The following is a 13,011-nucleotide window of genomic DNA, read 5'->3' as shown; positions in this document are numbered from 1 at the left end:
ATAAACAAGCCCTTCTCCAGAGCCAGTACAGTGCATGATGCATTTTGAAAGAGTGCAAGTGCACATAGTTATAAGAATATCTCCTCTTAAATTAGTCTTCCTAAATACGTAATAAAAAAATACTTATCTGAGTGACTGAAAATGTCTGTATGCACAGCAGAGTGTTAGATCAAGCTAGCTTTGTAAAGAGACAAAATATATCACTCTGTAAAGTCATTCTGGGTGCTTGCTGCCAAATCAAGAGTCAAGCCACCTCAGTGTTTCCTGATGTCTAAGCTGGTCATTGTAAAAACATACCAGAAACTAAATTTTGTAAATAATCTGCCAGTCAAGGGTATTTTCAGAGATAAAATATTCTTTACCCTGTGTTCAAAATTAGAAAGCTCAGCCAATTGCTATACCAATTCACAGTGAACAACTACAAAGAAGTTGGCTGGATCTACGCTTCAACCCCAAAAAAGGTCAAAAAGTTGTGATTGTATGTCAGCAGAGATTTTTATTTGCTAGTTTAAAGTATCAGCAACAAGCTCCTATTAAACTGCTAACTGCTGGGGCTTACCCTGCTCCTCAGATATTTGACTTAAACAGCCAAAGCTGGCAACTTTCAAAGCCAAGACTCAAGCTCCATTCTTAATCCGCTTTACACACACTTATAAAAATCTCCTCAAATGGGAAGGTACACAAAGCTCTCTCTATCCCTCACACCTTCTTAGCAAGCAGGGAATCTTCTGTTCTTTATATCCCATACTCAAATGGCAAGGCACAACCAATGACCACCCTCTTTCTTGATATTTGTAACACAGCAGATTTTGGTGAAATCTAAAATACATGTATATAAAATATCAGAAGCTTTATAATATGTTACTGTTACTTTGGAAAGGGCTTTTTATCCTTTCATTATTAACATGCTAAATCTTCAGGAGTATATAGTGTTGGTGGGTGGCTCAGGTTTTTGGTTGGAAGTATTTCATAGCTGTTTCAGAAGTAACTGAACATGTACCATGTGGAAAGCTCATCAAAATAGCATCACTTTGAGAGTTCTAAGTTAAGAGGCTTCTCCATATGTAGGACCTTAAAGTCCTGCCTTGTTAGTCATTTGCCTTTGTTCACACTTTAAGAGAAGTATAAAATATGACTATTTAATAAAAATAATATTATTTTCAAATAAATGAATGGGAGAAAATGAAAGGAGAAGCAAAAAGAAACAGTGGAAGACAATTACGTAGAAAAGCAGCTCTCAACTAAAGGCTAGGAAGGGATCAGACTGCTGTCTGAATGTATCAAGCACAGAGAGCAAAAAATCTTTAAACTTAAGGTTAGCATTGTCAGAGGGAAGAATGGACCATTTATGTTGGAAGTTTGATAATTTTCTAAGTGTCAGAGGAGTGAGGCTCTGAAATTGCCATACAGAGGTGGTGATAAGACCAGTAGAGTTAAGCAGAGGTGTTATGTGTGGTTGTCAATGGGACCGAATATCTTCATCCAGAAGTTGCATACTGAGGTCCATGATGGGTTTCTTTAGGGAACGGGTATACTGTATATGCTAATCTGTGCCTTTTTTTTTTTGTATCATGAAAAATGTGTCACAGCATATCTCCTTGAAGTCGCTTAAACCTGCAATCTGCTGCTAGCAGGGGTTTCTAAGTTGCAAAAAAGAACAATGTGACCTGAACTGCATGACCAGTTTTGTTAAAATCAATGGGACTATTCAGATGTATTTGGAGACTGATGTCATAGAGCTGAGTTCACATTAAAACCATCTGTCACCATGTCTTGGGTTAGTGTGTTCTTATAATAGCAGGTGAAGCTTATCATGAGTGAGGAAGTTTAGCGTATGTTTCATTTGATAAAATATCCATGACATTCTCAAATTTGTTGCTTAAAAATAAAAAAGATTTTCTAGCAAACCAAAGCTCACTTGAACTTAGAAATATTCCCTTGTTGATCCTATTTTCAAATATATGCAGCAGATTTAAAGTTCAACATTTTCCCCAGATAAAACAATAAACACTGTAGATATGAAATTTCCATCTCTGAAGAAATTGAGATGCCACAATAGTCATTCTGTTGCAATTCCACAACTGAATTAGATTTCTGGGTGCTGAACTGATGGAACAGAACTGAAAAATAATAAATGGATTTTCCTGCTCTTATACACCTTAGGGTATAGCAGCTACATAAATATAACTGTAGTATTATATAAATAAAACTATAAAGTTTAGAGATATTCACATCCAGGCACTTACTGTTTTCAAAGCCATGATCTCAAAAGAGCAATTTCTTTGGTACATATTATGCAAATGTTTTTCTGAACAGGAAAAATGTCCAAATTAACCCACATGTATTCTATAATTTAATGCACTAATACAAGAGGTGGCAAATTTTACTATTGTGTTCTGTTACAGGACTGATCACAAACTGTTTTCTCATATTTCTAGCCATCAGCGTATCCTAGTTTTTAAAAGAGAGTCAAATGGTGTGTTTTGAGAAAGGCTTTAGGAATAAAAGACTCCTTTTGTCCCTACAGTAATTTTTAAATATGATGCCATAACTGACAATTATTTTTCAATTTAAGAAGATTGAATTTATTCTTACCTCATAAGCATTTCAGCCAAACTCTTTGCATCTAGAAGAAAACAGAAAAGATGTCAGGAGTTGCTATCTGTTTGTATCACAAATGAAAATTTATGTGATAGATGGATTATTAGGAAGTGATTTGAATCAGCTATATATAAGACTACTGTCAATTCTCAGATCAGTAATGAAGATAAAATAGTGCCTAAAAGTTCCTACTTTTGTTGGAACTGCATTTCACTACATTAGATCTTTCTGCCCCAAAGAGCCCTGTTTAGTTCCTCAGTAGCACTGAAAATGCTTAGAGATATACTAGCAACTGTTGGTTTTGAAGAAAAGGGAGCATGGAATAAAATAGACTTTAACTGGAAACAACTACAGACACTCTTTACAAATGCAGATATTTTAACAACCAGCAGGGCTCTCTGTTCCTTCATGCCATGGTTAGCAAGCGAGAGGGTGAGGAAGGAAGAAAGGGCAAGAGGACAGAAATGCTGACATCCATCTCTGGGCAGGAGCTGAAGGTGATCTGGATGAGCAATTACCAGCCTGCCATTTTCAAACTCAACCTGACTGCATGGAGGAGGTGCAAGGGAGGTCTCCAAGGAGAGACTGGTTGCTCTCAGGTATGAATGCTTTGCAACTAGCAATAATTCAAAACTTCTGGGTCTTCAGAGGGCTGTTGGTATACAAAACAGGAGGTAGCTGATTCCCACTTGGATCAGCCCTGCAAAATGAGGTGCTGCTGATGGAGAAATATTCCCATTGTCACTGCTGCTATTATTAACATAAAACCCTTTGGGGATATCATTATTATGGTAAATACTGGATCAAAGTACACAGCTGAAGGTTGGTTCACCCAGTGTTCTTCAGGTAGCTTCCTGTAAAACTTTATAAACATACAATAATGATTTCTGTGGTATTATTTGGCAAAAAGACAGCTACATTTTGTTCTCCACTAAACAAACTCACTTGAAAATGCTGAGTCCAGAGTCCCTAAATAACAATATCACAGAGCAACAAAGCAGCCTTTTGTGCAACCAAGTAAAGCAAATAGGAGAAGAAAACATTTCCAGTTCAAGGAACTCTCCTGTTAGGTGAAACTTTAAATTTCTTCTCTCATCTCCTGCTTGTAAATCTATCTGCATCTTCTAAGACATTTACTGGATTTGTCTTTGTCTTTTGTCTCCCTCTCACTTCTGAAACCCTTTTTATTCCTTAATCACCTCTTGGGTCTCCTACACCTATTGCAATTTCTTTGTCTGTGATCCTATTAAATTTCCTGCCTTTAAAATCCAGAGGATGCAGGCAGAAACAAACCACCAACTTAATGCATCACTCTGGTTACATTAATGTCTGTTTTTAAAAGGGATAAACAAAGTGCTCTTTTTATTTTTAACAAAACATCTTCCACCAACTTTCTGCATTCAGTTTCTCTGACTCTGTGCCAGCTTGCCTGTCTTAGACTTCATTTCTCACAATGGCAGCTGAAATTCTGTGCTTCTTCTAGGTCTGCTTGTTCCACTCCTTTATTTTTAATCTTCCCCTTATTCCTTTTCAGCACAAAGAATGGAAGATTCCTGCTGAAGGGAAGGACTCTGTCTGAGATGTCTGATCTTATTCAAACAGCGCTACATTTAGGCATACAGACTTTTTTTTTTTTTTTTTTTTTTTTTGCTATGGGATTGACTTTTGCTGTGAACACTCCTGTAAGTGCTTCTACATAGCACAATACCATGAGGAAAACATCTTTATCATCAGTCATAAGGCAAAGTTGCTGCTCCAAATGACACCAGAGATAGTTTTTCTACTGACTTCTAAGGACCTAGAAAGGGATTTAAATCTTTTGAAGGGGAAAAAAAAAAAGAAGAAAAAATTAAAAAATCTGATTCTAAGTCTATTTTATTTTATTCTATTTTATTTTAAACAAGCTTTATGATGTTTCCTGTTGTTGTAGCAGCACTGGGATCACGTAGAGCCTTGATGCACACATTCTCCCTCTGGCACACCCAGTAATGGTGATTTAATATACAAATGTTTCTTTCACCCAGAGAGTGGATTTGTAAAGCAATGACTACATCTTTGACTGAAGACTGTGGATATTTGTGCAAGTAGTGCACAACTCAAGGAAAATGAAAGGAATAGACTGAAAGATTGACTGATCTCTTCAGTTCCTTTCTAGATTTGTTTCCCAGGATTAAATAACAATATTCATGGAATTTTTGTTGTTGTTGTTGTTTCAACCATAAATGTTTTAAAAATGCTAGGAACCCAGAGTTCTGAAGTGTGTAATTCAGTCCATTGACTGTATTGACTAGATTGTCAGGGCGCCTTGTGTGACCAGCTCAGATGAGTATGCTCGGTTTGGTGAAACACACTGGAGGAACTGCACACAGTTATGTTCACTCTCGTGCCTTTTCCCTTGCATTGAAACAAATTCCCTCATATATTCTCAGATGCTGCACAGCTGTGTTCCACGCTGCATCTGGGAAAGATGTTATGTTTTCACTATTAAACATGTGGCTCATATTCAAATGCACATTTACATATGCTCTTGGTCAAGGAGATGCAAAGGATCAAATTGTCTGTGCATCTTCAATCAAAAATAGCATGAGACTTCATGCAAGATCATGTTACATATATCAAAAACTGAATGAAATAGTACTGCAGAAAATAAAATACTAAAGTCAGCAGGGTTTAACAGATGAAAGTTGTTGCAATGGACAGCAGTATTAGTAAAGATAATGGCGGCTTTACTGGACACACGGTCTGGTGTAGGACTGGACCAAAACAAACGTGCCAAGAAGATGAGGGATCTTATGTATTTGTCAAAGGAAAACCACAAACCCTAAAGTAACTGAATATGATAACAATGTGTCCAAAACATCAGCTACAGAAGATATATTAGTTTCACAAAATAATGGGTATAGGCTGCAGACTACTGTACTGTATATGTCCTACATGACACATTTCATTAGTAAATTGAGAAAGCTTCATAAAAGGAATCAATATCCCAGCCAGGGACCTGTTTCCTAGCTTTTGGGTAGGGAAAACAGGGCTCAGAGAAACTATGGATGACTGACTGAAGGTGACAATCTCCTGTCCCAGCCAAGCATCACCCTTAGTGAAAAAGTCGAACCTCTCTCAGTGGTTTTGTCACATGACTGCACCAACAGGCATAGACTCAGCAGCAGCCCTCACTTTCATTTGCTTCTTTAAAATACTTAGCACATTTGGCTTGCCACTTGGGAAATCAGGGTCCATGATAAAGTTTTAAATAGCACGCAGCTGCTATTGAACAGCCATGCTGCACTGACACTTTCTGCTTGGGTTAAGGTGAGTTGAGTTTGGAAACAAAGGGAAAACTATTTCAGTGGTAGTGGAGCTAGGTTAATAGTGGAGAGAAAGTGATAAGTCATCAGGTTTCTCTGTTCTAATGTGTGCTGACCTACTGAATCACGGCATGAACTCCAGCACTCAATTGACCTTCTTGTGCCTTGACCTGTGGAAATACTAAATTGGACAAAAACTCAGGGTTTTGCTGGAAACTACATTTTTCTTCTAAACAGAGTACTCCTGGAAAAATAAAATCATACTGTGTATGGCACAGGAGGAAGACAAGGATTCCTATAGGAAGACAAGCATTCCTATATGCTAAAACAGGCAGTAAAATGATTAAGAACAGAGAGACTTTAATGCCATATTTACCCCACAAACTGGAACCAGGACCCTATCTGTCTGTAAGCATAAATCTAAATGTTTGCATGAAGAATACACTGCAAATAAATCTGCAATTCCCACTCCTCTTTGTCAAGCAGGTTTGAAGAAAACATCCCCTGGAGCAACAAAAGCAAGAATTATGCAAGTTGTTACTTGCAAAAAATTGCTTAGAAGGTCCCACAGTGGAAAATATTATTTCTGATGTAGACTGAAAATAGCTAGTGGGTTTAGAATCATGATTTAGGAAAAAGGTGTCCTGAGTCTCAAGAAACCCCACCAGATAATATATATCAAGTGATAATGACAGGATATTTTCCATTTTCCCTTCAAAAAGAATTCAGAAGAAAGTTGAACACCGTAACTACTACAGAGGAACATTTTTTACTTAGGAGATCAGGAAAACTTGCAAGCAGGAGTTTTCTTGGTGAAATTACTCAGGATTTAACAGCAATGCTGATTGACACTAAGGCTTTTAGAACATGAAGTATTCTCCAGAAGAGCAGAAATGGCTAACATTAGGTCAGTCTTCAAAAAGAATGAACAACAGAAAAAACTGAATTACTGTCGATCTGATCTTGGCAATGAGCAAAGGGGATGGAAAAAATGGTATGAGTCTTGATGAAATGAATGAAAGGAGATTGACTACAAGTCTATATTCATTGACCTTAATTATTCAATCAGCCATGTCAAGCTAAGAATTCTGGTGAGAATAAAATTCACTAAGAATGTTGATGTTGAAAAAACTCTCACTGAGATAGAATTAGGCAAGTTCTAAATATTATATTTATATTTCTTTAGAACAAAGTTTTTTTATTTAAAAACATTTTACTAAGCAAGTAGCAATAATGCAAAAAATTAACTTGGCAACCATTGTATATGATTTCCAACATATAAATTGATATGTATCAAAATACAATTTTAAACAGAGTATTTATTGTCTTCATGTACCATGGAACATTACACTGTTGGTAGTTTTTCTCAGTGGTCTGGAATTAAATAAGATAACACCTAATAAAAGTTTGAGAATGACATAACAATTAGATAGCTAAAATATAATAAAAGTAATAGGTAAGCAATCTGGATGATCAGGTAGGCTGATCACAAGCTAGTAATTTATCTATATTTATTTACATCATATGACCACATGGTTATACATATCAAGAATACAAGTCTTAGCTGTACAATGGAGAATGTTATCCTATTCACTGTAATTAGAGAATTGTCATCTCAGTGGATAAAAAATTTAAGGCAAACTCTTAGTATAATGTTGCAGCCAAAAACGAGATTCTCACAGGTATGGAGAAAATAATATAAAGAACAAGAAGAAAGATTTTTTGTCTCTATATCTGGTGCTGATGTGTCTGTTACTGGAATATTAAATTCATTCCTAACCTACGCAGATGAGGAAAGATACTGGAAGATAACAAGGAGACTAGAGAAAAGCCTTGAAAGGAATGAATGATGGAATAATTAGAGAAAAAAATCAAGAAGATCCATCTGTTTAGTTTACCAACTAAAATATTAAATTACTTGATCACTACCATATAAAAAGAATATCCTCAAAGACCAAAAATGTGATACAAAAGAGAATTTCAGTCACTGCATGACAGACAGAAGTATAATGGGACTAAATGGTTCTGAGGCTGAGTTGTAGCTTGACAAATTCAGGTGAGAAGTGAGATGTAACTTTTGCAGAAATTGTAGTTAAATACTGATGACCATCAAAAGGAGTGATGATTTCTTTGTCACTGGCTACATTTAAGTGAAAATATTTTTCTAAATTCCTATATTCTGAGAGAAAATAATTCAAATAAATCTTACATTATAGTAAAGCCACATTGGCTGGTGATCATCAGCCGTCCTTAAGGGATTGTAACTCAAGAATCTAAGAAAAACTAGATGTTCACAGCCATGATTTCCTGGAGCCAAACTGCTCAAAATATCCTGCTCATTACTGGACGGAATTACACAATATTTCTCAGAAGATAAGATAATAATATTTTCTTTATCCTTACTCCACCACTTTTTTTGATGAAGAAAATATTGCTCAGAGGTAAATGACTTAAAAAATTTCAAATGAGAAAGTTATTATACAACAACTTAAAGAATCCAAATGCCCTAATTTCCAGAGCTGTGTCTGAATTATAAGGCTAGTTGTCCTCTTTGATCTAGAAATTTGCCCATGCCTAAGGGCCCTTTATTTCTGTCTTCATTGCAAAAAATATCCAAAATATCATTACAAGAGAAAAATGAGACCCAAAAGAGACAAGAACAAATGCAAAGGTGAGATGGAACACACAAGGCTGGCCCTGATTTTAATATCATAAGCATATTTAGGTTAAAATACAAATAACTAAGCATTTTTGTCATTCTTAGAAATCCTTAGATTCGTGTTTGTGGATGATAAATCATGTTGCTTTTTATTTATTTTTATTTATGGCATTTTTCAAATACTTTGAATATAATGTTTACTATCATGTGCAACTACAAAGCCCACAAGGCCAAGTGCAGAAGTTGCAGAGTGCAAGGGTCAAAAACCTCATTGGGACTCAGCTGGAGGTGTTTACTAGAAATCCAATACAGCTAAATGAATTCAAAAATCTAAGACTTACTCACATAGGAAACATGAATTTGAATAAAGATTAGAGAAAAGGACTTTCAGCTACAATGAATGGTGAGTGAAAAGTGAAAAGTTGTTTTAAGAGTTTTGTTATAATATATCATAAGGAAAACAATATGGTAACAAATCTGAGAATATCTGGGTGTGTTTTCTAGCCTAACATCTGGCTACATTAATTTCATAATTCTGGAATTAATTAAAAATGTGCTAGAAAACTGAAACCCTTAAATCTCCAGAACATCTGATTTTAGTTTTTAAAAAAATAATAATAATAAAAAAAAGATTTTAGGTTATTGAGACTATTCACAAGATAAAGAAAAAAAAAAGAAAAACAAAAAAGAAAAACAACAAAATTCCCAAACACCATACTTGAGAATTATTTTCCTTTCCCTCATCATGCAAAATAACGGTTAACAATGATTATATGGTTCATTTTTGTTTTCAGCTAGACTATAAAATGATAAAAGAAGGAATTTCTGTAAAAAAGCACATATGTTTTACCTGCTACATGTTACAGGAAAATTATACCAACTGGGGATTGAACCATTTGGTCACATGCAGCCCTACTTGTCCTTCTGTGTTTGGACAGTATGCATATGTAGGAATAAGTGCCACAGCTCTCATCTTACCTCTCAACCTCTTCAGTCTCTGCTCCCTCCTCCTCCTTCGCACAATCAGCAGCATCACAAAAAGCAGCAAGACACCAACCAAGATACAGGAAATGGTCACCAGCATCTTTAGCCCTTCGTTGGTTGCCAGCCCTTCCTCACTTTGCACAACTGACTTAATGAGTGGAGGGATTGTACCTGGAAACAGTGTCATGATATTAGATGCCTATTAATGAAGACAAAAGATTGAGTTCTCAGGAAATATGGCATATTATATGCTTCAACCACATGCAAAACATAAAGAAGGATTTCTCATGTTTGGGATGGATGCTATGTTTGTATGTATAATGGCTATGCATGCATAATCAGTCACACTGGTAGCAAGCCACTAACATCAGGGACTCAAATTATTAGAAATTGAGGAGAGGCATAAACAGGTGTATACGTCAACAATGTCATGACTTTTTTTTTTTTTTTCACAAAAAAATCTGGAAAAAAATCTGGAAAAGTCCATGTTCATTACACAGTTATGTACTACAATTAATTTTAAGTACTTTAAATCATTCCTAATTTCTAAGACATCTCAGAATTGCTACCTATGCTAATCTTTACTATGGAAAAGTAGCATGGCTACTACAGATTTATGTTCGCTGCTTGGCTTTTCTTTGTAAGGGACATATATGACAACACACATTCTGTGCTACACGCTTCACATGAATCTTCTACTTTCTTTTATAATGTCTTAAGGATTCAGCAGTGCTATTGATCTTAGATTCAGATAGCCAACCTGATGCTAATTCTCTAAAGAGAGTCTGACATACTTATCACTAAAACAGGAGAGTAATGCTGGATAAAAATGAGCAAATTTTGAGAGTGAAATGAAGGAAATGAATCTGCAAAGCACTCACATTGGCAGGCAGCTCTCTTTTTCATTCTGGGACATATTTGCATTTTGAATATACCTGGCTTCCTGGTGATATGTAATACCTGAACTTCTCTATTCTTTTTTTCTTTACTTCTAGGGGATGTGAGAAGAATAAAGCATTTTCTTTGGAAGACTATGTAGGTATGGAAAGTTTCTCACTCATTTCCTGATTACTATTAAACTGATACATGCAACTACAAATGAGGCTATAAAATGCAGATTTGTTTGAAATGGGTACAAATACGTAAGTATTGTGAACTGTGATGACTGTCAATGAAAGCTATTCAATTTTAACCAGCTACTGAAACATAAAATTGCCTACTTACTTGCAAAAAGTAAGGAAGATGAGAAAGAAAAACAGGTATATTTTTTACATTTTAATTGCTGAATTGTGTGATATAGTTATAAGTCATTATGTACCACATAGTATCACAGAAACAAAAGAAAAAAAAAGTGAAAAAAGATATGATGCAGTACAATGCAAGGGTGATAAATTGTGAATTTGTAGGTATGTTTTGGAAATGTGTGGAAATGTGGATTTGTAGGTATGTTTTGTTTTGTTTGTTTGTTTGTTTGTTTATAAGAGCTGTTTGAGTTGTATATAATAAGAACAATTCTCTTAAGGGATGGAGATAAACAAAAAAGCTGCAACAATCCAAACCTATATCAAGTACTTCAGGAAAAAAAAAGATAAATCTTACAGTTGCATTTTGAATATTTTTCTAATTTTCTATTGCATTTCTTTCCCATAATTTTCCATCATTTTCTAATTTTCCATTGCTTGGACTAAATACACAGCAAGGTTTTTTCTTCTTGTCTTAACCAACTAAAGGCAAAGAAAGTGATTAGACAGAGAAATGGAAAGGACTGTGAATTCCTGAAGGAAATACTAATAACTGCCTCTAGATCCTGCTGAATACTAAAGGGACAAACTACACTGAGTTAGTGTGACACAGATGATTGTCTAAAGGCTTTTGTGTTCAATATCGCCTGAAATTATGTCTTGATCTCCCTAACACTTTGATTCAAGTGGCTTCAATTTCAGTTAAACTGCAAGTTTACATATCCTCCACAGTATCCATGCGTGGATATTCACCAATGGAATTAAAAATTGCCATAACCTAAACCTGCTATCTGTTGAGAAAATACCATTTCAATATTTGTTGTAATCCTAGCTTGTGGCTAGGAGTAAAAAAGTGAAAGGTTTTCCCAGAGTAAAGTCCCAGACAAACTGGGATTATTTATGTATTTATTTTAAATTTCAGGTCAATTCATCGTTGTCTTTTGCTAGCCTGCTTTACTGGTGCTTCATAGGAACTGAAATCTAAATGTCTCTGACCCAATTTTCCCCTATGTCCTTTCAGCATCTCCCATTGAACCTTGTGACTTTAGGACTGTGAAGTGTTTTCCTGTGTCCTAAGTGTTCTTCATGGTAGAAAGTCTCCTGGTGGGCTAAAATCAATTAACAGAGTTTAGAGCTGCTACCAAGCTGATCTGATTTAATGTCAGGGCTACTGAGCAGCTGATCTCTGAGTCAGGAAGCTCCTTTGCAGTGCTACACACTACAACTCCACATTGCTAAAAATATCTTCTTAAGTGTTGAGTGCAAATGTTCTGAAAAACAAGGGGCAGGGAGGTCACAACATCCTGCAAGCTGAAAGTGGTTAGCTGAAATATCTATGAACAGAAAGCAAAGACCTGCACATAGGCCTGTCATTAACCTTTTGACACAATTCATCGTGAAGAGATTTCAGGTGAAGAATACTTAGCCATGATATTTCTCAGGAGCTCTAGTGCAGATCAGCTATTGAAGTTCAAACAAACTGAAAATTTTCTTGACTGAAAGAAGATGTAACTCAAAGACTTCTACAAAGTTTGCAAAGGCTTTAGCTTAAGACAACTAATGCTTCTAACTCATTTGTAGCATTTTGTATCCTAGAACATTCATAGGAGTATTCTTAGATCTTAAAAGAACCATCCTTGTATCTGCTTTACCCTAAGGGCAGTTGTGACCTTTAGAAGCTGGAAGGAGCTAATCTCATATCACAGAAGGAATCAATGGTAGAGGAAGGATTAGTACTCTAAAGCAAATGCTGGCCAGAAAGTTTCCAATGGCATGGTTTTTGTGAAAGAAAAAAAATAAAAATCACTGTCTATGAAAGCAAAAAGATTCTGTAGGAATTATTGTTTGAACGTACTGCTTTCTTGGCAGACACCATTTTCCAGCTCTGAAGCACCTTTAAGGCTACAGTTTATCAAAGAATGAATGGGAAGCTGGGACTCTGTAGGGACATATTTTGTTTTAGAAGCACTGAAAAAGCTCTTCCATAAAACCCTTTATGTGGGAATACACCAGTTTCAGTTTACTTAATGATAATAAGGATGATCTTATCATTTTAGTTCTGCATCAAATATAACAAATTCAGAAAACTTGAAAACTGAAATTTGCTTTTCTAGTCATGTCTTCCCCTCTCAATGCTGTGGCTATTATTTGAGATCATATTGCCTCTCTGAGGCACAATAAAGTCCTGGCAAGGCATGCTTGACAAATAAAACCATCAATG

At 35.7% G+C, this 13,011-nt stretch overlaps 1 protein-coding gene across 1 annotated transcript in view; it reads right to left on the bottom strand.

The window, feature by feature from the left end:
- DSCAM (DS cell adhesion molecule) overlaps positions 1–13,011 on the bottom strand; it is a gene marked incomplete at both ends in the record, with an annotated part of 475,592 nt that overhangs the window by 31,921 nt on the left and 430,660 nt on the right. Inside the window, 2 exons of the mRNA XM_084306215.1 lie at positions 2,596–2,626; positions 9,544–9,720. Coding sequence (XP_084162341.1) covers positions 2,596–2,626; positions 9,544–9,720 — 208 coding nt within the window. The remainder of the gene's footprint in view (positions 1–2,595; positions 2,627–9,543; positions 9,721–13,011) is intronic.

The sequence above is a fragment of the Netta rufina genome, assembly GCF_964035555.1.
Source record: "Netta rufina genome assembly, chromosome: 1".
NCBI classification, from domain to species: domain Eukaryota; kingdom Metazoa; phylum Chordata; class Aves; order Anseriformes; family Anatidae; genus Netta; species Netta rufina.
The sequence above is the reverse complement of the archived record's forward strand: the minus strand, read 5'-3'. Positions and strand labels throughout refer to the sequence as shown.